This window comes from Loa loa (assembly GCF_000183805.2).
Source record: "Loa loa unplaced genomic scaffold supercont3.84, whole genome shotgun sequence".
Lineage (NCBI taxonomy): Eukaryota > Metazoa > Nematoda > Chromadorea > Rhabditida > Onchocercidae > Loa > Loa loa.
In genome coordinates, this window is record NW_018108264.1 from 9,636 (window position 1) to 34,695 (window position 25,060).

Here is a 25,060-nt window from a genome sequence, read left to right on the forward strand (position 1 = left end):
GATAGTAATAATAATGATAATAATAATAATATTAATAATGATAGTAATAACAGTAACAATAATAATAATAATGATAATAATAATAATAGTAATAATAATAATAAGAGGAATTTGAGGTAGAAAATGTTGCTAGTGAAGCACCAAGAGAGAACAGAAGGTACTTCGGTACCAATAGATAGCAAAAACGATTCATTTATTCCTACAGCGTTATTTACAAAACTGTAAAAACGATGAATAGGGGTGTGATGAGGGGTACTACCACGGTACCTTCAGGTACCAACACAGGAGAGGTGACATTGAAAAAGCTCCGGAGAATAATGCGTGTGACATAGATGTGCGGGCATAGCAACTAAGCGCAGTAGTGCTGCTGCTATTCTACATCCGTTAGTTCCCCCTCCCTCCTTTCCTATTTCTCGATCAATAGATCGATAAAGATAAGAAAATAGAGTTCCCATTGAATTAGTATCGATCTTCGTTCCAGACATCTCCGCTCCTTCGTTTGCAGCAACCAACCAACCAAACCACCCAACCAACCAAACCAACCAACCAAACCAACCATCCATCCATCCATCCATCCATCCATCCATCTATCCATCCATCCATCTATCCATCCATCCATCCATCCATCCATCCCATCCCATCTATCCATCTGCGTATGTGTATTTGTGTATGTGTGTCTGTGTGTACGTATAGTCTACGTATATATAAACATATGTATGATGTCATAACCTCATCGTATTTATGATATTTGCCAATTTTTGCATAGTTACGAAAATTTAGGGTTTACTGTCGATAAACAGTGCAATTATATCAACGCTTTTATATGATGTTGCGTGGTGACTCATCGTATGGTGATGATGATTCATTAACCGGTTTTCTTCATTATATCAGTCGTCGTTGTCGCCATTGCGACGTCTTGTTTCCTTTCCGGATGAATAGTTGCTGGAATTGATATATGTTGTTCGTACATTTCTTTTTTTCTTTCTCCACTTTCTATTCCAATTTCTTAGCGCCATCCTCGAAATGACACTGTGACATTGTACCTCTCGGTACCATTGGGATGATTATTTACACCGTATTACCACACACCATTACATCGTGGATTCCACAGCATTACTATTTTGGTTATTTACGTCGCGATTCAACACTACTACTATGGTTATTTGCATCGTAGGTACCACAGCATTATTACTGCCATCATTTATATCCTGAGCACCATTATTTACATCATGATATCACACCGTTATTGCTAAAATATTTACATCATGGATACCATGTATTACTATATACTATTATTATTATGAATATTTACATCCTGGATACTACATTATTATGATTGTTTGCATAGGTACCATACATCAATATTTTAGTCATAGAGTACCATTACTGCGATTATATAAATTGGCGATATCATTGGTAGAATTATTTACACATTATTAATGTTATTTCGATGCTACTATTATAGCAGTAATTATTTACACTGCAATGCTTTTGCTATGATTATATTATTTACATAAAGGTATGAATGGATTTGTAATGGCTGGGACACATTCAGTAGGCTTTTATTTATATATCTTAGTTAATAGGATCAGATTTCCTACTCCCTAAATTAATTTCCAACTAGAATTGTAGGGATAGAAGGCATTAATACTATTTCATTTTTGTTAAGAGTATATTTAACCTAGCTTTGTTTATGAAAGTATTTAGCCTAGAATTCCAAGTTTAAAGCAATAAATCGATGCTCATCAACAACAACAATAATCGTTAAAAAGACCAAGTAGCTATTTTCTAACCGAGCTATTTTGTCATCATAGTATTTATGCTCATCAGATAGGAATCGATTGATTATACCTTTTTGAAATCTACTTAACTGCTACCTGTCAAGTGGTGATCTTGTTTGGAACATAAAATTTATTGGAGTATAAAGAGTTATTTTAGTGCCAAAATAAAATAGATCATTGAATTTGAATGTGTTTTCATGTTTAACCTCTCGCCATAAATTTTAGGGTACGCTTTCTCCATATGCACGTAATTTTGCGACAGTCACTGAAAGGGCAAAGAAAAAAGATTAACATTTCCGAAAGAAATAGCAATACTTACAGATACTGTCAAGAAAATTAGGATGAACCAATGATTTATTGTTTTCTGTTCGGTTATACCCGCACGTCTGAGTATTTACTTTTGCCTGCAATGGTGCAGAGAGATCACGTGGAAAGTTTCATCAAGTTTATTGTTATGTCTTGCTGGCAATAAATTATAGAAAATTCCCTATCATAAAATTTTACAAATTTTCCTGAAGAACGACGCATAATACGTATGGATATGCTGTACTTTTAATTAGTACAAAAAAGTGACACGTGAAATGTGCGTAGTATCTGAGTGGTGGATAAGTAATTGGTAATGGTAGGATTAACCTCTATGACGACAAGTAGGGTCGGCTTGTGTGAGAAGGAATTAGTAATAGTAGGATTAATCTCGTTGACGAATGGTCAATAATGGTAGAATGACCTCTGCTAAAGGTAAATGTGTCACTGGAAAACATGTCATATCACTATATGTATAAAGCTAAGTGGTTACATAAAATTCATTAAATGATTCAAATCAGAATTGAAAAAAGCTGTAATAATTTCAAAATTATCCTCAGCGTATACAATACGCCGTACTACATCATTATTGCATTTACACCATTCAGTTTTCAGAGTTTTAGTTAAATCCCTCTCGAAATTCAGTTCAATTGTTCAGATTGGAAAAATTGTTAGAAATTGGAAAAAATAAAATAATAGAAAGCATTTTGCGTCATTATTTAGTTGAGTTATTTTTTTTTTTCATTCAATTTTTTATAAAGAAGTGATTTACATCATCAGTACACAATGTATTTTGTCATCTTGACAATTCTTCCAATACTCTCTTTTCTCATCAAGATGTTTACGATATTGTTAAGTATCAATACCATCAAAACAGCTTACATGCCAGTAATATTCTGATGCTTTTATATATTATCTCTCTGTGTAAGTCGAATATCATGTGGGAAAATTCTCGAAATCTAGTCCACATACTTGGAAATACAGCTTATACTTTAGAGAAATGCGGCTTATACTTCAATTTTACTGATCTGTTTTCTATCAAATTCTAGTATTTGCGATCTTTGACATTATCCTTTAACATAAAGAGTATTCTCTTTCAAGACAACAAATTATTCAGTTTATTTCGGTAATGTGCATAAAATAACATGTAATGATAAAGGAATATCATAGAATACATTGTTTACTTATATCGACTGTTTTTAAGCATCAGAATTTCCATGAATTTTTGAAAGTGAATGCGAAAGTAAAAAAACCCTGCAAATTTCATAGTCTCTAAGTTCGACTAAAGTTCAAGTGGTGTCGATATGTACACTGGAAAAAAAAAATTTAACTGAATATGAAATGATCCTGTACGCTACAGCATCATCAATACAATCATTCTTTTTAGCAAAACATATAATGAAAAAACTGAGTTGTGTTACGGAGGAAAGATAATGGATTATCTTCAAACAATGCATTCGAACGATCGAATGAAACCTAGCTCAGTTGGAACTTTAACAATTCTTAATCCATCGCTAATGAGGAAAGAATCTGGGCTTAATAATGATTTATTACCATTCCTTCGCGTAACGTAATCACCTGTTTAAACTCTGATACAGTTCGATAGAATATTACTGTTTTGCTCTAAAATTGTTCAAACAAATTTTCAAATGACGTTTTATTTGGCTAACATATTTTTACAAACTCCATTTTCAAAGCGTAACATGCAATTCGTATATAGACTTGCTACTAATCCATAATCATATATTCGAGAAGTTCGAATCAAAGCAGTTACCGGAAATATATTTTGCTGGAATAATGCACCTTTCGAAACCATCGAGAAATAATTACCCATATCGGAAAGTAATGCTAGTATTGTCGAAAGTGATTCTTCATGTGGTATGTCATTCTCATAAAACTCCACCTGTAAATAAGTTTCGGCAGGGATGAGTTATAATAAAATGAATAGAACTTTGGAACGTATAAGTTGCAAATTTAATTCAAATTCCAGTTTTGTAGAATTTAAATTTCATATATGGATTCAGTTTGCAAATCCAAATAACAAACAATGCAACCTGGAATGGTTAGCGTTACTAGCGTTAAATTGCATAAATTGGCATAAAATTAAAGTGTCGATAACCTGTCAAGAACTTACAATGACAGCAACTTCCCTAAAGGGGAACGTATGGGCGGAAGCACAGAATGTCGTAACACCGCCAATGAGTTTCTCATTGAAATAACGCAACGTTATACGTGAAAGCTGCCATGGTTCTAATGCTAGTTCTTTCGGAAGTGACGTAGGTGGATGATGTCGAAGCCAGTAAAGCTGAAATTATCGCATTATATAAGTAAGATCAGGCTGACTTGAGCTCTAAAATTTCACCATATCATTTGCAAAAAGTTCACATATGACCTCTTAACTCTCACCCACACACCTATACACGTACTCAGCACGCAAGGCTACATCGGAGGAAACACATGAAATAAACGTGAGCAAAATGATAATGTAACCTTTGTACGATCACTGACGATATTGGCTGCACAAATTGCGCACAATAAGTGGAAAGTATCATTATCCGCTGTTATTTCTTCACTACCACATAAAATCAGCAACAGATTGACATTAGGTTCCGGATCTACCTCAATACCTCCAACTAACATTTGATAAAATACTGCAACGAATAAAGTAGTGATTTTAATCCAGTCATCATTCTCCTTTGATCAACCATTATTATGGATCATTAAAATTAAATTAGAAACTGAAGTTGGCCATGATGATAAGTAGGAAACTGAAGTGAAATAAACTAAGTGTAAGGTTGAAATTAAGGGAGAGAAGAGTTAGATGAAAATTCAAACATAATTAAGATAAGTGCACAGCAAATGGTAAAGTAATGGGATGCTGCTGAGCGTAATCACTGAATTGAGACTATCGTTTGCGTAGCGCAACCCAGTGGCTGTTTGTTAAATGTGGAAAATCATTCAGTGATATTAGGTTTGTCGAAGAGTGTCGTTCTTCAGGTTGAGGTAATGGTTGGTTTAGTTGTTGTGTAATGACTGTCCGGGCCGGTATAGACTATTTTGGGTCTTTGTCAAAGTGTTTGTCGTTTTGAGTCTTTTATCTTGCTACCTAGTGATTCGAACCGTATTGACTTTAGCTTTAATTTATTTTAGTTTATTCTCGTTTATTCAGTTTATTCTTGATTCCTATACATCCGCCATATTACCTTTTTCCATTGTTGCATATGATTATATTGAATGCTAGTAAACGCTAGTAAACATTCCACATTATTTTTCAGGTGTACAAAGCTTTGGGAGTTACATAACGTAAAAAGTAGTGCTACAATTAATAAGCTTCAGTCATGGGTCGTATGCATAATCCTGGCAAGGGTATTTCACAGTCAGCTTTGCCCTATCGTCGATCCGTACCAACTTGGCTCAAGCTTACAAGTGAGGAAGTTCAGGAGCAAATTACTCGTCTTGCGAAAAAGGTTACCTTATTTGTTAATTTACCCATGTTCACTTCTCACATTCACTTGTTTTCTAATGTATGATCCATGGTGTATGAGCACTTCCATCGTTAACTTTTTTTCCTGAAATAACGTGGTTTAGAAGTTATATTGGAACTTCGCAAAAATATAGAGCTAATTTGATTCACTGAAACGTTGAAGATTTGCACATATTCAGAATTCGTCACAAAGATAAAAAAGAAGTAGTGGTATAGATATATGGTTTGGATAAACCTAATTTCACTTTCCATTCCCATTTTCTTCAATCTGTTCAAGACAGAAACTTTTGGGGTAAGAGAAGTATGACTTGTCAAAACCCACCGTATGTCAGTGTATAGTTCAGTTTATTTTCTTTCTTCAAATTGAGGTCATCTGTATATAGCATCGAAACAGTTATGTCGTACTTTCCGTTGGTAGTTGCGGTATTATCGATTGATGCTGTTATATCTTTTAGGGTTTACGTCCTTCGCAGATTGGCGTAATACTACGTGATTCACATGGCGTTGCACAGGTTCGACGTGTTACCGGTAACAAGATTGTACGCATCCTGAAAGCTAAAGTAAGAACTGTGGTTTATGCATTTTTAATCGACTAAGTTGCATGATGGTCGGATGGGTATTGTAACCTTTGGATCATACCAGCCGGCATCTATCAGTACTTCGATAGTTCGATAATTAATATCAGTAGTCGCTCATTTCTTCTGGTTATCTATTGTTTTTCAGGGCATGGCACCTGAAATCCCAGAAGATCTATACCACCTAATTAAGAAAGCAGTTAACATTCGCAAGCATTTGGAGCGAAATCGCAAAGTTCGTCAAGTCGACTTTTTTCGACTCATTAATAAAGAATGAAATATTCAATTAACAATTTATTTACAAGCTGATACTAACATGTACGCAAGGCTTTCAAACAGCTATGCATAATCTTAGTAGAATTCTCATTTTTAACTATGAACTCATTTCCGATGAGAAAGGAAGCAGGCGTTGCATGTTTTGAGCGTTATTTTTGAATGGTCGGTAGTGATGACCAGCGTCATCATTTGCAGGATAAAGATTCAAAGTATAGACTGATTCTCGTCGAATCACGTATCCATCGCTTGGCTCGATATTACAAAACGAAACGCCAGTTGCCAGCTACGTGGAAGTACGAATCGTCGACGGCGTCAGCACTTGTTTCATAAAATGGATAATTTCGTTTTACTGTTGCCAGTTTGCCTGGGTTTTCCTTGAGAAGAAATTTTTTAAGAAATAAATATTTGCTTATTGTTTATACGTACATAGATGCTTTATTGCAAAATATTAAATCCACAATTGGAATCTATCGATAATGGTTTCATTAAGTACTGACTGATGATGTGGAATTTGCAATAAATGATGGCTTAAGCCCAGTGAGGTTGTATGTTACACGCGAAATATGTATTTGGCGTACTTCTTAGATGGCGCATTGAGAGCTTCAAAATGAACTGTGGAACTTCTATTTTGTAAAACTTTGAAGGTTTTGAAAGAAAGCTTTAGGATGTGGGAAGTGGTAAGTCTTTAGTTCCAGTATATCGGGTTCTGAATGTTACATGTTAGTTCCATTCACTTTTCATCAAAACATTTGGGAGTGGTTTATATTTGTATTACGACCGGACTTTCACAACAGCCTGATTTTACTTCCGATTACTGCGTTGCCCAGCAACGGAAAATGTCACTACTTTGTACTGGCAAAATTTGTTCTCTTTTGTTGAACATAGTTATATTCAAAGATGAAGGTAAGTCTTTCGTATTCCTCTGATCAAAGTAATTCACATATTATGATGCAAAGAAATGGGGTAGAGATTAGATTGAATCAGGTCATTTAGTCATGTATAGGAAATCATCACTAATTAGGGAATGAAGGAAAAAGCAGCAGGAGTATTCCACTAATTTAGAAATCAATCGGTCGAATATAGCAATCACATCATTGTGCATTTGCAGTTAATATGTAGTTTAACAGAAAAGGAGCTCGGCGAAGGTGAGCCAATTTTTGAATGGCGTCCAAAAGGGAGCTATATTGCCATTGCTGGGTTTGTCTTATTTACTTGTTAATTAGTTTAAATGCCACTTTGCTCACGAGAAATATCTTTCAGAACCTGGAATATTAAATGAGCGAAATAAATGACACAACTATGAAAAAACTTGTTTTACGTCATACTTATGTATACTTGTGTTGTACTTATCTTGGGTTTTTGCTTTTAAATTCAAGGCCTAAATCAGTTTTACACTTGCTGCATGTTTGGATTATTAATGACAGTGATTTGAAATATCAAAATAAATTCGCTTTTTCAGCTCGACTAATTGGGTGAAACTATACGATCGAAATGGCAACTTAATTGATGAATTAATCCTACCTGGGTAACATTTTTATTTTATGGTTTATTTATTATTATTATTTTGGTTTTGTGTATTGATTCCATCACTCCCTATACTATTCCTGTCTGTTGCATTAAGTAACATTCGATTCATTTTTTTTTCTCAGTAAATACATCCTTTTAAAGCTTTCGAATGTTGTTTGTAGATGTTGTCTTTGAATATTTGTAGTAATAGATCCATAATTAAATCTTACAAAAGTAATTGTGTTGGGAAAAGACTGTGAAAGTGTCTGTATGCGAGAAAATTGTAAATGATTCAGTCTATTCTTTCTTTTTAATGGTTACTAAATTCTTTTTCCTTTTCCACTTTTATTTTTCTTTTTGTTTTTTATTTTTGTACAGGCGAGTGGAAGCATTATCATGGGATCGAGATGGTGATATGTTAGCTATAATGAATGATAAGAGTACAGTAATAACATTATGGGAATTTGCGTCGAAAACAGTCAACAAGTTAGATAGTGGCATGAGCGGCAAGTAAATATTATTATATGATACAATTTAAGTATAGTTTTTTTGCTGGTAATAGTAAATTTCTTATGCTTTCCAATTTACAAAACTTTGCTTGACGTGATATTTAAATTTCATTAGTTTCAGTTTCCAGTCTTAAATATGTTTTTGAATTTTTAAGGGAAAAGCCAACGTTTATACTATGGTCTCACATATCGCCAGTTTTGGCTGTTGGTTATGATACGGGAAATTTGTTATTTTACAACCAACGCACCTCACGGCTAGTTCTTTTTTCTCTTTTTTTTTTTTCATATATATCCAAATATTAAGCGGTTTTGTTATTTCTTACTTTAATATTTTTAGTTGTCTTTCGAATTAATTTATGAATTATACCTGCAGCACATAAAAGATTGTCAAATATCGTTGAAAAAGATCTGACTGAAATTTCCCGGAAAAATATGCTACTACAAGTTATAGTTGCCTATTTTGCTATTATTTGGAGTGAATGGGAAGTTCTGAATAGGAAATAACTATCGATTTTGGTCTAACAAAATAACATGACAAATGATATCCTGAACTTCTTTCGACTACATGTATACAAAATTGTGCGTATGATTAGACTACATGTATACAAAATTGTGCGTATGATTATATCACATCCAGAGACGGAAAAAAGTATTACTCTGAAAGAAAGAATCTTGATAGCACTTTTTCCGGAATGGAAATGATAGGTTTGAAATCATAAGAAAGTAAATACATTGAATAGTTTTATGATCTACTAAAAGGAGTACATCTTTTATAGTAAGACTTCAGCAATTGGGAAACATCAGGGTGCCATAACATGTGGAGCATTTTCAAGTAGTGACTTGCTTGCATTGGGTTCAACCGATTTGACGATCACTGTTAGCACCATTGACGGTGATTTGATATATTCGTTCATATGTAACATGGAACCATCATTGATTAAATTTTCTAATCGGAAACAATCAAATGATAAAAATGCAAAGTCTATCATGATGGTTAGTTATATTCTATAAGGAATAATTTAGTAAAATCATTGTAATATATCTTCTAAATAATTATTCAGAAGATATCTTCTCATTATTCATTAGTTTTCTTCAAGGGAAGATACCTGTCAATGACTATTAATTTTTATCATTTCCATCAAGTAATTAAAGGAAAATATTGATTCTGGATTACTTCATGTAGTCATTTATTATTAAACAATAGCAATCTACTGAAAACGTCCTCCATTTTGTTTCCTTTCATTCATTTTTCAAAAATAAATCTTCCGAAGACTTAGACACTCCATTTGGTATGAAATTGTTGAATTTCTGTAGTATTAAATAATTTGGAGGCATAATACCGTTGTATCTATTTCAGTTAAGTGCCGTTTTGAGTCAGAATACTATATTGTTGGCAGAATTGAATGATAATTCGCAACCTATCAATCTTCAATGTCAAGTTCATTATGGTGAAATCGTAACATATTCCTGGTTGGTTATTGTTGTTACATTGATGAGTTTTTTGTGGAGCAAAGCTTACTGAGAAAATTTCCACACAACTTACTTTGACAAAAGATTTCATGTACATCGTAATTTGGGGAAGAATTTCATTTGAAAAAATATAGATATAGCTGTATCAGTAACTACAGCTGAAATGATGACAATGTTATTCGCGAAATGACGATAATATCATTGTTGAAGTATTTCTCCCTTCCATGAAAAAAGAAATTTTTCAGGTATCGGAGCAGTTTTTTATTATTGGGTTTCAATAAAGGCTTTCTTGTTTGCATTTCAACGATTGCCTCAGAGATTGGTCAGGTTTGTTAACTTTTTTCAATACTGTTGTCATCTTAATCTTTTCACTTTTTTTTCAAAATTAGTTATTTTCAGTCATTTATTTTAAAATGATTTGCGCATTATTTTATTCATTACTTATATTTCATATTTGTAAATAAATGTTTATAAAGCTAGGTATTACTTTCAAAGCACGTGTTTTTGAAATAGTCTGTTTTAAGGAAGTATATGCAGTACAAGATTTCAAAACATATTTGTCGTTTGTATACATCAGTGAAGCATCTTCTAAAGTCCTGCTAACTGGTGACAGTCAGTAAGTATTTCCTTTTTTGAATCTTTCGATAATTGATTTCATTATTAAGAGGCTATTTCTTTATTTTATAAGTGATAGCGACGATTCTCATCTATTTCTTTTTATCGATGGTTCCAAAGTACGCCATGATGAGCTATTTTTCAGAACATTTTGCATGATAAGCTTAGAATTCGGAGACAAAAAATTTTATTCAACATATTCTAGGATACGAATACGTGAAATGAGTCAACTTGATGAAATTGTTGAAATTGTCGAATTGGACGTTAAGAACAATGGTTTGTTCGTCGTTATAAATTCAGCTGTTGTTAACTTCTCCAGCTTTTCACCTATTAATATTTTCGCAAACATAAATTAGATGATATATTAGGTCGAAGAATTAGATAGCGTTAAAGATTAAGGGATGTTTACCCCAGGAATTGTACACAGCGAAAAAGCATTTATGATATCTTGGCCAGTGAAGACAAAATAATGCTTCCATTGATAACCGTAAACAAATTAAAAAACTTTAATAGCTAGGCTTAGTAAAATATTTGGAAAAAAGTATTTGTCTTGCATTCAGGAAATGGATGTTTAAATATGGGTAGTGGTTGGACTGCGCTAATAACGATAGAGAAAAAAAAACTTATGAATAAATAATAGACATCAAACAATTGGAAAAAAATCATCAGAAAATTTCCAATATAATTTTTTTGCTGCATAGCCATTTATTTTCGAAGGTAAACTTATCTTCCTGAAAACACTTACTTATTCATAAGTTTTTTAATTCCTCCTGAAACACTTACTTATTATCCTCCTGAAATGCTTATTCATAAGTCTTTTTCTTTTAGTTGAATTCTGGAAGGAATGGGGTTCATTAGCAAAATCTTAGACTTTTAACTTTTTTAACAGATTTATGCAGTATTTCAACAAATTACGATGGACAGTTGGTTGCTGCCAGTACTCGGTCCGGCACATTACATTTGTTTCTAACAAAAATGCCCATACTCGGAGCCGCTTATCGGAATACCATTGCTATTTTGTCGTCATTGAATGAGATAACTCTGTTCAGAGAAGAAGAAAAGGTGGGCATATTATTTGGAAATCAATTGATAATGTCTCATTCAAACTCAAATATTAAAATTCAAAAAAGAATTTCAAGAACATCTTATCTTCAGAATCCGTTAACAACAGTGAAAATTGAACTGGAACCAACAGGAATCGCACTGGGTCCAAAACATATTGCAATTTCAATGAATAATCATGCATGGCTGTATGACATTGCTGAAACGAAAGGTAGGTAATGGAAATTTCTTACATGTGCAAGCTTTCGATGACCTACATTATTCACCTTTTATAATTGTGGATTACATTTTATAATAAATTATTTGACTAGTGAGATTGTCATGATGTAGCAGTTTTATCCACTTCTAAGTTTAGTATTTGGAACTTTGCTGGTGAATCGATCTCAATATAAAGTGTTCATTTTATTTCATTAGCTACGGAAAGTGTGGTTAAGAAAGTATATATTTCATGTTTGATTTTTATGCAATACAATTCAAAATAATATAAACTAACACATATTCATTCATCTTTATATCATTTTTTCTTCAATTTGTTGAAACAGTGCAGGAGTTCGACACGTCTATGAGATCGAATATTTGTCAACAGTTAATGTCATGCATTTAAATGAGAAATATGTTGTTGCTAAACTGGATAATCGGGCCCAGTTGCAAAAGGTATGAAAAAATTAAAAGTAAACTACTAAAAGCATTTATATTTGTTTAATCTGCAACTTTCATTCATTTTCCATTTGTTTTCAACAATTCAACTTATTTAAAGATGTTACCCCTCATTATACATTAAATATATTAAACTTACAGCTTCATGATGAAAACGGGAAATATATTGCCGAGGGGAATGGATTTATCATTCCAGATCCGGAACATGCTAATTATGGTCTTCAGAACATTGCACTTACCGATGATTTTCTCATCTATTGCACAAATGTATGAATTTTAATTTGTTTTACTAGATAAAGGCATCTTTTTATTTGATAAACATTCGAAATTCCCTTCTCATCAGAAATAGATTGAATTTTTAATTTTGTTGAACTCATGGTTGATTTTTAAATTTCATCGTTTGGATGAACGACTTCAATATTTATTTATAGGCTGGGCATCTCTATTACTATTTATTATCAGATGAAACATATGTGAACGAATACAGACATGTGGCAAGAATCACATCATTATATCCAGAACCAGGAGGAATTATGCTTTGTTTTTTCGATGAACGCTTGGATGCATATATTTATAATCCTGTTGATGATGAACCTATCAAAATACCTTCAATTGATTCCACTGTTCATGTAAATTTTCAAATTTTAATACAAAATTCTCAAGTAGCTTATATACTTTGAAATTATCAAATAGCTTACGAACTTTGAAAGTATATTTTGGATTCCATTTTTAGCTGAATTATTTACACTCGTTTTTAAACCGATTGAATTTGTATCTTAGATATGTCCCTAACAACTCTAATCTTGAATTTTTCAGTTTAATCAAATTATAGAATAGAGAAAATTCTCCTAATATGCACAGAAAACAGTAAGGTTGACTAAATAGAACGAAACAAGGTAGATAAAAAGAGAGATGCGAATTATTATTATTATTATTATTACAGGTAAAGAGCTGTTTATGGGAAAATTTCTCTGTGGATCGAGATACATTTGTTGTGTGTGACTCTGATACTGTTCATATTTATCTTGTGTCCAAGAATCAAATAGAAAGTAAGTTTATTTTATTGATATTTAGCATCGATTAACATTGGTCATCAAACATGGATTGGTTATAGTGTGTTTATGCATTAAATCAATTTCCGTCGTTATGTCTTGTAAAGGAGAAAAAAGTTTCTCTGGTTATTTAACCTGAATTGCATAGTTATTTGATTTAGAAACATTCATAAAATGCTTTTGACGACGAAATCACGGAATCGGTCATAACACTAACTCTAGCATTATGTTTATTCAATAAATAGAGACAATAATTCTCTTTATTTTTTTTTATATCATGTGCTTTCCAGAAGTTGAAATCTAGTCCGTTTCTCATATCTCCATCCATTCTCGGCCTAGAATTTTATTACTACTATTTTATTTACAATTTATAATTCAGGCTTTGCTTTTTTGTATAGAAAGGAAAATATTTTAAAGTAAAAAAATTAACTGGTATTATGTGAGTGATTTAATTATTGTATTACACACGGGAACTGTCATTTTTGGTTAATTTAGTGATTTTTCAGATGTTTCGTTGCTAAAAATTGGGATCACAAAAATACCACACGGATATATCCCATTGATGCTCTGTAAGGGAATTGTGCATTGTCAAACACAAAATGGACGTATTGGTACCGTACTGTTAGAGAGTCATCGAACTGATATGGTGTTCGATGGAAAATCCCTGAATACTGTTAGTAGTTATCAATGATAAAGTATTAATTGTTTGTGTTTCAATGATCAAATAATCAAGAAAGAAATTTGCATTTGTTGGATTTGATGGGAAATATGTTAAATTTTAGATGGGAAAGTTATTGGATCAAGCGCTTAGTCTTAAAAGGTTCGTACATTTCTTTATCTCTCACATCAACAGCTATAAAATGAAAAAAGTTTATTCATTGATATCGATTACTGTTTAATAAATGATTATTATTACATACAAAAAAGTTTTTCAAAAAATCAAAAATTATTCTTTCATTGTTCAATTTTAGATGGATGTATGCATGGCGTATATGTGAATTTACAAAAATTAATGAACACTGGAATAAGTTCGCAATCGCAGCCACAAAAAATGGCGAAGTAGATTTAGGTTGTGTTAGTGTTGGAAATTTTCTTTCTTGTAGGCCATAAGTATTCACATTTTCATAACTTCTCTACAAAATTAATTTCAAAAAAGTAAAGTGCGAAAATTTCTTCAGCAATTCGGATTTTCAAGCAAGTCGATGCAGTAGGTGTTGTTTGGAGTTTGGAAGAAATACAATATATTGAGGAGAAAAGTTTACTGAATGGATATTTAGCCCTTATATTAGGGAGTTTTGATGTGGCGGAAGAATTTTTTTTGCAGTCGAGTAAGCCAAGAGAAGCTCTGGATGTAAGATGCAGTTTCTTGCGTGTTTGCTAATTTCATTTTACTTAATTTCACGAAGTGTATTTGAGTTAAAAAATTTTGGGTTTATTTTTTATGGAATTCGAAATGAACACGTTTGAAAATGTCTTAATTTAGGTTTCACAGTTGAAGTTATGCTACAAAAACATTTGCGTTTCATTCGTGGTGTACTTCTTTTTTTCAGATGCGTCGGGATCTGTTACATTGGGACAAAGCGTTGAGTTTAGCAACGCGTTTGGCTGAGGAAGAAATACCGATGATTTCAAAGGAATATGCACAACAATTGGAATTTGTGTAAGTTTTATACCCTTTGGATATCGCATTATCATCTGCGCAACGTTTTGAATGTCACAACAAAATAAAATTATATGGGCTATAAGACTGAATGCCAGACCACAAATGTTTTTGAACATGAAGACAGTTTTTTTAATTTCCAGGGGAAATTACAGTCAGGCACTGACGCAATATGAAAACGGTTTGATTGAAAATCCTGACAAAAATAATGAGCAGGTTTCTTTTGTACATGTTATGTTTCCTGCTACTTGATCATCCTCCTTTGTGCAGTTCCCTTGAAAAAGTGATCTGGTTACTACTTTGATCTTTTGCTCCATTTTGTTGCATGAAGAACTTTTGGTTTTAAATGTAAGTTGAAGATTGTGGAACATAACGAGATGTGTAACTCCGGCATTGCTCGAATGTCTATTCGTACAGGCGATATTCGAAAGTAAGTACTACTTGAACTGATTTTCTCACCTTTCTAATTATTATCCATATTTATCCCTGTATATGTCTTTATCGTTTGTTTGCATAGTTGAGAAATTTTGCTTTAATTTACTTTAAGAATATAGATATTTCCATACATGCGTTATCAATTCATTTTGTAAAGTAATCAAACTCCTTTTTGTAGAGGAATCGATATTGCTGCCAATACTGAAGGACGAGCTGTCAAGCGTGATTGTGCGATAATTTTGGAGCATCTAAAGGTTTGTTTATAGCGGCTGTTTTACGGATTGAAGTACCAGAGAGAAGAAAATTCTAATTTTCATATATTGCTGGAAAAGTAGAGAAGATAGCGATTTTGCAGCAGTACAGTGATGCAGCGTATTTATATGAACTTGGACATTTTTATGATCGAGCTGCTGCAGTTTCATTAAAAGCAAAAAATTGGTAACTTTATTAAGATTTAGTTCCAAGTTCTTTCCTGTTTTGTTTTGTGTTTAAATATTATTCGTCAATACCTCTTCACTTTGATTGTTTTTAGATTAAAATCAAAGAATTTTGTAAAAATCCATTATCTTTACGGTTCCTTACAGGACTAAGGTGGGCAGTCTTTTATCCAAAGTTCATTCACCAAAAATTCATACAGCATATGGCAAAGTTATGGAAGGAGAGAAGAAGTACAAGCAAGCTGCAATAGTAACATTTCAATATTTCCTTTTAATATAAATATTTTTTTCTGAAAATTTCTAAACTGTGATAAGATCCGCATAAAAATGATGCTCAGTTGTATTGGTCTTGAAATTATGAAAGCTAAAACAAATTTTAGGCTTATAAAAATGCACGAGATTACGACAACTTAGTAAGACTTCTGTTAGAGCATTTAAATAAGCCTGAAGAAGCAGTGTGTATTGTACGGGAAAGTAGAAGTGTTGAAGGAGCAAAACTTGTAGCAAAGTGGGTTCCTTCTGCATTATTTTTTCCTATCCTTCCTTTTATTTTTTCTATTCACATCTTTTTTTTTTCATGATTTTTACTGAATATTCCTACTACTACAGTATGTTGTCTATATTGCTCTAGTAGTTTGGGATTTATTCCTTTTTTTAGATTTTTCATCAAACTTGGAGATCAAGATTCAGCTATCCAATTTTTGGTACTTTCTCAATGCCAGCAGGTAAAGAAAGCACTATCTTAGAAACTTTAAATAATTCCTAAACAGTAGTAAAATATCATCTGGCGCTGTTTCTATTTTCTCTTGGGAATGATGGAAGCTGAACCCGAACAAAGTTCGCCATTGAGATCTTTAAGAGTGAGATTTCACAGTATCAATCGTTTCGTTTGATCTCTTTTCTTCCATTTTAGGAAGCGTTTCATCTGGCAGAAACAGAACAAAAGATGGATATTTTCGCTGATGCTGTTGAAGATGACGGAACGGTGGATATGTTTTTGCAGTTGGCTGAATATTATGCAAAGAATATGAATTCACAGAAAGCCGGATTTTTTTACTATAAAGCTGGGCAATATTCAAAGGTTTTTGATACACTTTTTTCCTCCACAATAATTGGAGAAAAAAGAATTTGCGATCTCTCTCTATGCTAACAGCTGATAAATGCGAAGAATTCATATCTTTGATTCGGATCCGCCATTTCTTTGGCTTCAGCGCAGACTACTGTAATTGGTTGGGTAGTGTTCACCAAAAAATATGCTGTAACTAAATGAAATAATTCTAACAAAAAATATGAATACATGAAAACTCTTTTCATTAATATTAGAGCTATCAAAGTTTTCGTTTGTATGTGGGAAAGACTAAATCTAAATTATTTGAATTTATTTTAACATATAACCTTCAAAATAATATAATCAAATTTTGTAACATGAATCGATCTTTCTATTAAATGAATTTTAACCAACTATTAGAGATAAGTAGTGATTTATAGTAAACGATTGATTCATATCTAAATTTGTATGGACATGATTGCAGGCATAGTAGTGATTTATAGTAAACGATTGATTCATATCTAAATTTGTATGGACATGATTGCAGGCATTGGATTACTTGCTTACAAATGGTGAAGATACGCAGGCGATGAATACGGCAATAACATGTGTAGCAGAAGCACGAGACCGTGACCTAAGTTCTCATATGATTAACTACTTGCTTGGTGAAATTGATGGCATTCCTAAAGTATGTTTTAAATTTCCGTCTCTTCTTTTCACTTTTTTATTATATCACCTCTTGTCTCATTTTCTCTTACTGACGATACAGGAAATTAAATCATATTTTTGGCATATTGTTTTTGAAAGGTAGCTTACACCAGCCCTACTATTTCAACTACGGATTAATGTGTTATGATTTATTCTTGCACTGTAAAAAATCATGTCGAAGTTTTATCAATTTCATGTATGTATTCATTTGTAGGAGAAATGAAAATTTGATATTGGTTATCAGTATATCGGAATCCCGGAAGCATTTCTTGAAATATAAAAGAAAAGCAGTATATTTTTAATTGTTTAGAACCCAAAATTCCTCTTCAAATACTATATTTCAATGAAAATGTACCGCGAAGCGGCAAAAACAGCGGTGGTGATAGCTACCGAAGAGCGGGCAAATGGTTCATATCGAATTGCACATAAACTATTATTTGGCATGCATCAAGAACTGCAGAATGAAGGAATCAAGGTGCCATTTGAGGTGCAAAACAACCTTATGTTACTGCACAGTTATCTGATAATCAAGGTAAACTCTGGGCAGGGTTCACTTTTATATATTTCATTTTACAATGCTAATTACTGTATCATGAAACAAATACTTCAGTTTTAGATGCTTGAGCTATTTTATAGTTTATTCATCAAGTTATGAGTTGTGATATTCGTTTTTGGGAAATTGGAAAACGATTATCAAAAAGGATTCATAATATATTATTTAAAGAAGTTGAAGTTGCAGAAGACAAAAGATGGATGTTTTGAACTCTTTTCTTCTTTTCCTTTTTTGACATTTTAGTTTTTTCTCTAGTCACACTTTCATGAATTAAAATTTTTTTTTCCTTTAACATATTTCTAAAATGACTTTCTTTTGTTTAACAGAGTTTGGTGAAACGCGGTGAACACATGAAAGCTGCACGTATGTTAATAAGAGTAGCTGGTAGCATCAGTTATTTTCCAGCACGTTAGTATTTCATTATTATTTCTAAATAAAAAGGAAAAAATGAATGCTAATGTTGATGTATTACAAAAAAAAATTTATTGATTTTTTTTTTTTTAGAAATAATCGATAGATATAATGTCATTTTGGTAAAGTTATTTGCGGATTGGTAATAACATGATTGAGTTCATAATAAGTTATACTGTTAGTAAATTAAAAATCCCCTTTAACTGTTTTGATTACCTCTTTATTTTAACTTTTTAGGTGTTTTCCTTATTAGATGTAGTTCATTTTCAAAAAAAGGAAAGGGAAAGGAAGAGTTAGCATAGAGGTGACAATCAAGTATTGCTTGTAAAGCATTATATTTTACAGATGTTGTACCTATTCTCACAACTAGTGTTATTGAATGTACTAAAGCAGGCCTTAAACAATCGGCATTCAAATTTGCTGTTGAACTCCTAAAAGATTGCAATCGGAAAAGTATTGACGAGAAATATCGTAAGAAAATTGAAGCTATTGTAAGGTAACTTTGTTATGTTTGAAAATAGAAATATAAATTCAGATTCTGAAAAAAAATAATAAGTAAACTACAAATAGGAATAAATTGATAATTCGGATATAATAAGTGAAATGACCAGTGGACCAAACAGCGTATAGACAAACTGAATGCTTAAGATCATATGTATTTTTAATGCATAGGATGCATTAAACAATTTTAATGCAGTAACTCTTCATTTCCGAAATATAATGGTCCTATGTTCATCTTCGAATATTCCGAGTCTCGTATGAACATCATATTAATCCAAGTATGAGTTGCTATGCTTACCATTTGTTTGAATAAAATCAGTTTTTCAATCCCAGGAAAGCAGATAAATTACCAGATCCAGAAGAACCCAAGACATGCTGTCCGTACTGTGATAATCCAGCGGAAGAGTCGATCCTTGTTTGCGCATCATGCAAAAATTTGATTCCTTACTGTATTGTTACGGTGAGCATCCTACCTCAATTATCTCCAAAAATTACAAATTTTGTCTGAATTTTTTATTATGCCAAAATCAGACACTGCTCATGTTTTGCAGGGCTTACATTTGGTTACGAATGACTTTGGAACATGTCCATCATGTGGCTTTCCTGGTTTTTATTCTGAATTAAAGAGGTTAATTATAGAATTTTATTTGCCGGGTGACTTTATCATTTCATAACAAAATGGAAAAAATAAAACAAAATATGCCTAATGTTGCATTTCGATTTCATAACTCAACAAAAATTTTCAGTCCTCTGAATTATTTCGTTCTTGCTTTGTTTATGTTTTTACTTTACAGTATAGGCAGGCATAATATTTATTTTTAAGATTAAATTGCATCGACTAAAAACGAAGAATAAAGTCCACAAGTTATCCATTTATTTCCCAATCATAACGGGGTCATGTTGATATTTGAATAATTTCAGGCTTAAGGATGAGAAAGAATGTTGTCCAATGTGTGGTGATGAACTCAATGACTTGAAACCAGTGGATGATGTGAAGCAGTTTTTAATGAATGACAAAAAATTTAAGACAGTAAAAATTAGGAAAACGAAGTTTACAAGTGATCTCGTTTACAGAAATTCAATTTCCATAATTTTCGTTTTTATTCCCAATTTTCATTATTAAGTAGGAAATATATGCATATTCTATTTATTGATATTGAAAGAGAAGATAAACACCCACATGATAAGACAAACCATGAATATAGTTCACCGTAATGCCATAAAATTTGCAATTCATATGCATAAGTCTTGTTTAACTTCAGGATTAAGCGCTCTCGAAATTTCATGGCAATATCAATTACTTAATCCTCAAGGAATAGTTCCTTCACCAACAGCTCATTCGCACACTGTTCACCAGACAATCTTTTCGCCTAAATGGAGAAAACTAAAAATAGATACAAATAATATGCAGTTATGTATAAATACAAATACAATAAAATATCTGAAATTACCAGAATTTCATTCTCGTTTTAGAAGTGATAAAAGGGCTTTATTTTACATAGTCATCAAAGGTAATTGTTTTATCGAGAATCAATTTCATGGTCAAATTTGTGACAAATATCCTGAACCTTATTGCTATAATCCAGTAATGTGGGAATTTCTTTTAATTTAAATCTTTCATCAGTTCGGAATCCATTTGTTTGATCTTTCCAGCTAAAATTGCATAACTAACGATTGGTTAACGAATAATTACATTAATTGACGAATAATAAATATTTTATTCGAGTAAGCGTATAACTGTGAATAAATCTGAAGGATTTCAGAATTTAAAAAAAATTTTTTTTTTGAATAGGAATGTATGAACTATTGTTATTCGAGCAAAAAGGAACAGATAAACTTGCTATGTCCGTGATCCGACACTACATTCGATGAATGTAAAGTCCGTATCCAAATCACCAGAAGATACAATTTCTTCAATGACTTTCTCGATTATTGGTTCTGCTAAAATAAGTAACGAATTTGGAATTCCTGATTTTTAAAAGGGGAGAAACTGGAAAGCATTGTTAAACCAATACAAATATGTAGCACTATTTTTAAAAAAATGAGTAAAAAAGAAAAACCTCGAACACAATCTGGACACCAACTCTTGCCATCATCTTTCGAGCCAGTAAACAAGATAACGGTGCGACATTTGAGACCATTCAACAATGTATTCAGTTCATTTAAACCTTCAGTTTTCTTTCGGTTAAATACCATCTAAAATAAGACAGATAAACTGCTGTCCTTCACTTTAGTGATAAAAATATCAATTTTAGTTACAGCTGGGAAATATCACAAATCTTTTTTGAAGAAATTCACATATAAAATAGACTCTGATTGATGATGATGTTTGATTTCAAGCTTGAAATCAAACCCTTAACAGTTATTAAATCATCATCTTTCGAGCCAGTAAACAAGATATTACCACCTACATTTTTTGCATTATAAAGTCTTATACAAAAGTTTAATATGGACGGTTTACACTGTTCAGTGTTACACGGCATGTTTTGAACTTTGACTTGAAAGATATCAATCATTTCATAAATTATGCAAAACTTCCAGTCTTCCATCCGAAAGTTCAACTTCAAAAATAGCGAGAGAAATGAACGCATAAGAGAAAAGACGAAGTATAAAATAAGAAATTTTTAATTTTGAAATTCGGAAAAACCGAAAAAAAAATCGTAGTATGTTAAAACATAAGGTATTTGTTGTACAGAATATTTTCTAGATAAACGATGCATCACATTACACAATAAAATATAAAACGTTTTCCCATATCCAATGTGATGAGTCAGTTATCTAATCAAATCGTCTAAAAATGTTTGATGTTGAAGGATTCATAAATTAATTTGTCAAGGTTTTATTTTATATACAAAGATACAGATATGAGAAAGCTGTACATCTGGTCAAACAATTCCCTCTTCATATAAAGGAAACTGATATGTAGATTTCTTTTGCAGCTGTGAGAATACTGTCAATTTGTAATGATTGTTAAAAAATTCTTCACACATTCCTTATGTAAACCATAAGAAATTCTAACATTCATCGTTGATTCCATAAGTCAACTTAACTCAGCTTAACACATTCATTTTTTTTTCCCGGCACATTAGTCACTAACAAATTTCTCCCACTGTTCTACTGGTATTATTCTGGGGGTCATTCTATTGTAATTGGGATTTATTTGAACCTATTCCTACTGTATTTGGTATCCGGCAATATTAAGGATAAACTGCTGTACGTTTCGAACACGCAACAATACCGGTACTCTGTCATTCCTTTAAAACTTGACTGCTTCTACAACGAACAAAAATAATATCCCTCATCTTCTTACTCTTTTTTCACGATATGCTTGTCTTTTTAAAATCTGAAAGATTAGGTTGAATCATGTTTGTTATTACTATACCCGTTGTAATAATCGTTCTACATAATTGGTTTAAATTGACAATTGGTGATTGGTAATTGGTAAGTTAATAATTGATAATTGGGAAATACCAGCAGTACCGCATAACATTCTCGAGAAGGGCCACCGCGGTCCTGACCTACTGCCTTTCGACCCTTCTTGAGCAACACTTATCAGCAATTGTTAATTAAATTATGCTCGTTTTTTCCGCTCTAGTGACTGAAATTTTGGTATTATTAACAGGTGATTAACATCACTACTTGAGATGACACAAATAATTACTAGTCAGGATTCATCAAGACGCTACCAATGGATCTTTTGAAGATGGTGTTGAAGTAAGCACAACAACGCTATCATATTAAATGACCTAACTGTATTACAGCTTAATTCACGATCTGATTGCATTTATCCAAGACTTAACTGTATACAAGTTACCCATCTATCTGTCCTGAAAAGTACATTTATCCATCGAATACTTTGGTAGCAATTGATGGAATATTAAGCATCATATAGAAATGCTGAGATAGACAAATAATCAACTTATATCAACTTATACCATAGACATGAATAGACTATCTGGTATTAAACCGGATTTACCTTTGAAATTATTCAGAAAAGTTAGAGAGACAAATTATAATCGTTTAATAATGAAAATTTTATGAAAAAATTGAAATGAACAAACATAATTGAACCTATTATATAGCGGAAGAACTTTTCGAGTTTTCCAAGAAAAAGAAAGTTATTTGCGAAAGTGAAAACAAATGATGGATAGGAAGGCAACGTTACTTTTCATCATAAAATTTAACGCTGTTATATAGAAAGAAACATAAATAATTGATAGAACATCGATAAAAATGCGAACATTAAAAATAAACTTTTTAGATACAATTACAGAAGATGGAAAGAAAGAGACAAACAACTTTTAAATAAAAAAAAAAAAAATGAACAAATCCCTTATACAACCCTTCCTCTTCTATTAAGAATATTTTAAAGCATAAATAAATGATGGAAGTATAAATTTAAAAATGAATTCACACATCGCAAAATATGCCATCATTGTCAAGTTCACTATAACTGTGCACCAGAATTACGAAGTTTAGGAACATTCAAATCACCATTTTTGGGTTCAATGCTTGGAATTAATTTGAGCAGATTTTTCTTTCTCGCATATTCCATTATTGCGTTATGCGCACTAATACCTAATCCAACCCGACTCGCCGTTCTTGCCAACCAGTGGGTGCTATAAGCAAAAATATTTTTTCAAATGTTTTGAAGATAAATCTTTCATCATATCCATTCAGCAATATCAAATTTCTAATTAATCATCATAATTTCGAATTTTTTTTCCTGAAATGTTAAATATTTTCCAACAACTATGATAAAACCCAACTTGGCGAAAACACTTCAACAAATGATCTAAACACCAATTCAAAATAGTTGGATGATTTAAGAGAACAATTTAAAATGATAGCTGCCAAATGAAAAATTCATTTGTAATTTTTGAGACCAGAAATTGTTATGCAAGCCTGATCACATCAGATTAACGAGAAAAAAAAACAAGAGGAAAAACCAAGTGTCAAGTATGAAAAGGTCAAGTGTAGAAAGTGTAGAAAGTGAATAACTTTCATGAACTCTTAATGAACAGAAGATTGACTAATTGATCAATTGATCAAAATCTGGTCACAATTTAATGAATAATAAACAAAATTGAATAATTTCAATGTGAAGAAGACATTCACCTGCTGGTGACGGCTTCTGTAACACTTTTCAAACGACGAACATGAATAATGGTGGCAAACAGTATTGCTAATGAAAAACAACTGATAACGGCTGGAAGGATTAGGAGAACAAGCAGCCAAAAATAATACCGCTCAGCTGCTTCCAAACATGAACGAACTAAAAATATTGCGGATGTAACAAAGTTAGTTTTGTATGCCTAATACTGCGACCAATTTGTTGAAGTTAAAGAATGATAAACAATAATCGGGAATAAATTTAGAGATTTCTTATTCTTGTTTTATCCATATTCTATCATTTTATAATCAAACTCGAGTATAAATAAAGATGACTGACAGATCAATAATAACTTTTAGATTATCTAATAAAAGTAAAAATAAACCTTTGAAGCCCAATTAACGAACAAATAAAATACGATTAAGCTTACTTCGAAATATCTAATACTAATTTTCAAGTTATATGGTCAAAAATTTTTGCATCATTATGCACTTTACTATTTCCGTGAAAAAAAAATGATAAATATATTTTGCAAAATTGTATTGTGCTTAATAATTTACGAAACCGATAGACGAAACTCTATTCCATACATCACCAGATAATGACTATTACTTCAGACTAAACAGATGGATAACACCCACAATTAAGGAGTGAAGTCACAGAGATATCCGAAACAGAGTTATTTCCAGAATGAAACAATCCAAAATCAACCATTTAGCGCAATCAAATGGAAAGAAACACAATGCAGATTGTTTCTATGATTCAACTGCATATATATATACAAACAGCGAATAATTAGGTTGAATTTTAAAGCCAAATTTGCATTAGTTCTACAACAAATGGATAAGTCAAATGCAAATAAAGCATTATTTCCAAATCACATTACCGGAAATAGAGATGTATT

At 32.0% G+C, this 25,060-nt stretch overlaps 6 protein-coding genes across 6 annotated transcripts; 2 read left to right on the forward strand and 4 right to left on the reverse strand.

Annotated features, from left to right (window-relative positions):
* Positions 1 to 269: 269 nt before the first annotated feature.
* LOAG_02815 (hypothetical protein) lies at positions 270 to 587 on the reverse strand (the record flags this gene model as incomplete). The annotated part of the gene is made up of 1 exon (XM_003138352.1): positions 270 to 587. The coding sequence occupies one exon, from the start codon at positions 585 to 587 to the stop codon at positions 270 to 272; it is 318 nt and encodes a 105-aa protein (XP_003138400.1).
* A 3,151-nt stretch (positions 588 to 3,738) lies between these two features.
* LOAG_02816 (hypothetical protein) lies at positions 3,739 to 4,742 on the reverse strand. The gene is made up of 3 exons (XM_003138353.2): positions 4,575 to 4,742; positions 4,219 to 4,389; positions 3,739 to 3,987 (listed from the first exon to the last, which is right to left on the reverse strand). The coding sequence occupies exons 1-3, from the start codon at positions 4,722 to 4,724 to the stop codon at positions 3,742 to 3,744; spliced, it is 567 nt and encodes a 188-aa protein (XP_003138401.1). The 5' UTR covers positions 4,725 to 4,742; the 3' UTR covers positions 3,739 to 3,741.
* Positions 4,743 to 5,353: 611 nt separating this feature from the next.
* LOAG_02817 (40S ribosomal protein S13) lies at positions 5,354 to 6,973 on the forward strand. Its single transcript, XM_003138354.2, has 4 exons — positions 5,354 to 5,551; positions 6,024 to 6,128; positions 6,292 to 6,378; positions 6,615 to 6,973. Exons 1-4 carry the CDS (start codon positions 5,423 to 5,425, stop codon positions 6,747 to 6,749), a joined length of 456 nt encoding a protein of 151 aa, XP_003138402.1. The 5' UTR covers positions 5,354 to 5,422; the 3' UTR covers positions 6,750 to 6,973.
* A 533-nt stretch (positions 6,974 to 7,506) lies between these two features.
* LOAG_02818 (hypothetical protein) lies at positions 7,507 to 20,329 on the forward strand. The gene is made up of 35 exons (XM_020446136.1): positions 7,507 to 7,616; positions 7,879 to 7,944; positions 8,304 to 8,435; positions 8,590 to 8,688; positions 9,211 to 9,427; positions 9,792 to 9,904; positions 10,150 to 10,231; positions 10,429 to 10,520; positions 10,725 to 10,795; positions 11,409 to 11,581; positions 11,675 to 11,792; positions 12,129 to 12,235; positions 12,380 to 12,505; positions 12,670 to 12,867; positions 13,182 to 13,287; positions 13,797 to 13,963; positions 14,073 to 14,110; positions 14,262 to 14,359; positions 14,469 to 14,641; positions 14,841 to 14,950; positions 15,094 to 15,166; positions 15,310 to 15,380; positions 15,564 to 15,639; positions 15,741 to 15,823; positions 15,970 to 16,072; positions 16,203 to 16,330; positions 16,481 to 16,547; positions 16,736 to 16,903; positions 17,418 to 17,558; positions 17,889 to 18,110; positions 18,458 to 18,539; positions 18,888 to 19,038; positions 19,377 to 19,503; positions 19,595 to 19,671; positions 19,965 to 20,329. The coding sequence occupies exons 3-35, from the start codon at positions 8,341 to 8,343 to the stop codon at positions 20,164 to 20,166; spliced, it is 3,954 nt and encodes a 1,317-aa protein (XP_020303483.1). The 5' UTR covers positions 7,507 to 7,616; positions 7,879 to 7,944; positions 8,304 to 8,340; the 3' UTR covers positions 20,167 to 20,329.
* A 554-nt stretch (positions 20,330 to 20,883) lies between these two features.
* Positions 20,884 to 22,650, reverse strand: LOAG_02819 (hypothetical protein; the record flags this gene model as incomplete). The annotated part of the gene is made up of 3 exons (XM_020446137.1): positions 22,515 to 22,650; positions 21,104 to 21,239; positions 20,884 to 20,984 (listed from the first exon to the last, which is right to left on the reverse strand). Exons 2-3 carry the CDS (start codon positions 21,237 to 21,239, stop codon positions 20,884 to 20,886), a joined length of 237 nt encoding a protein of 78 aa, XP_020303484.1. The 5' UTR covers positions 22,515 to 22,650.
* An 840-nt stretch (positions 22,651 to 23,490) lies between these two features.
* LOAG_02820 (hypothetical protein) lies at positions 23,491 to 24,870 on the reverse strand (the record flags this gene model as incomplete). The annotated part of the gene is made up of 3 exons (XM_003138357.1): positions 23,491 to 23,662; positions 24,162 to 24,318; positions 24,798 to 24,870. 3 exons carry the CDS (start codon positions 24,868 to 24,870, stop codon positions 23,491 to 23,493), a joined length of 402 nt encoding a protein of 133 aa, XP_003138405.1.
* Between the last annotated feature and the right edge of the window lie 190 nt (positions 24,871 to 25,060).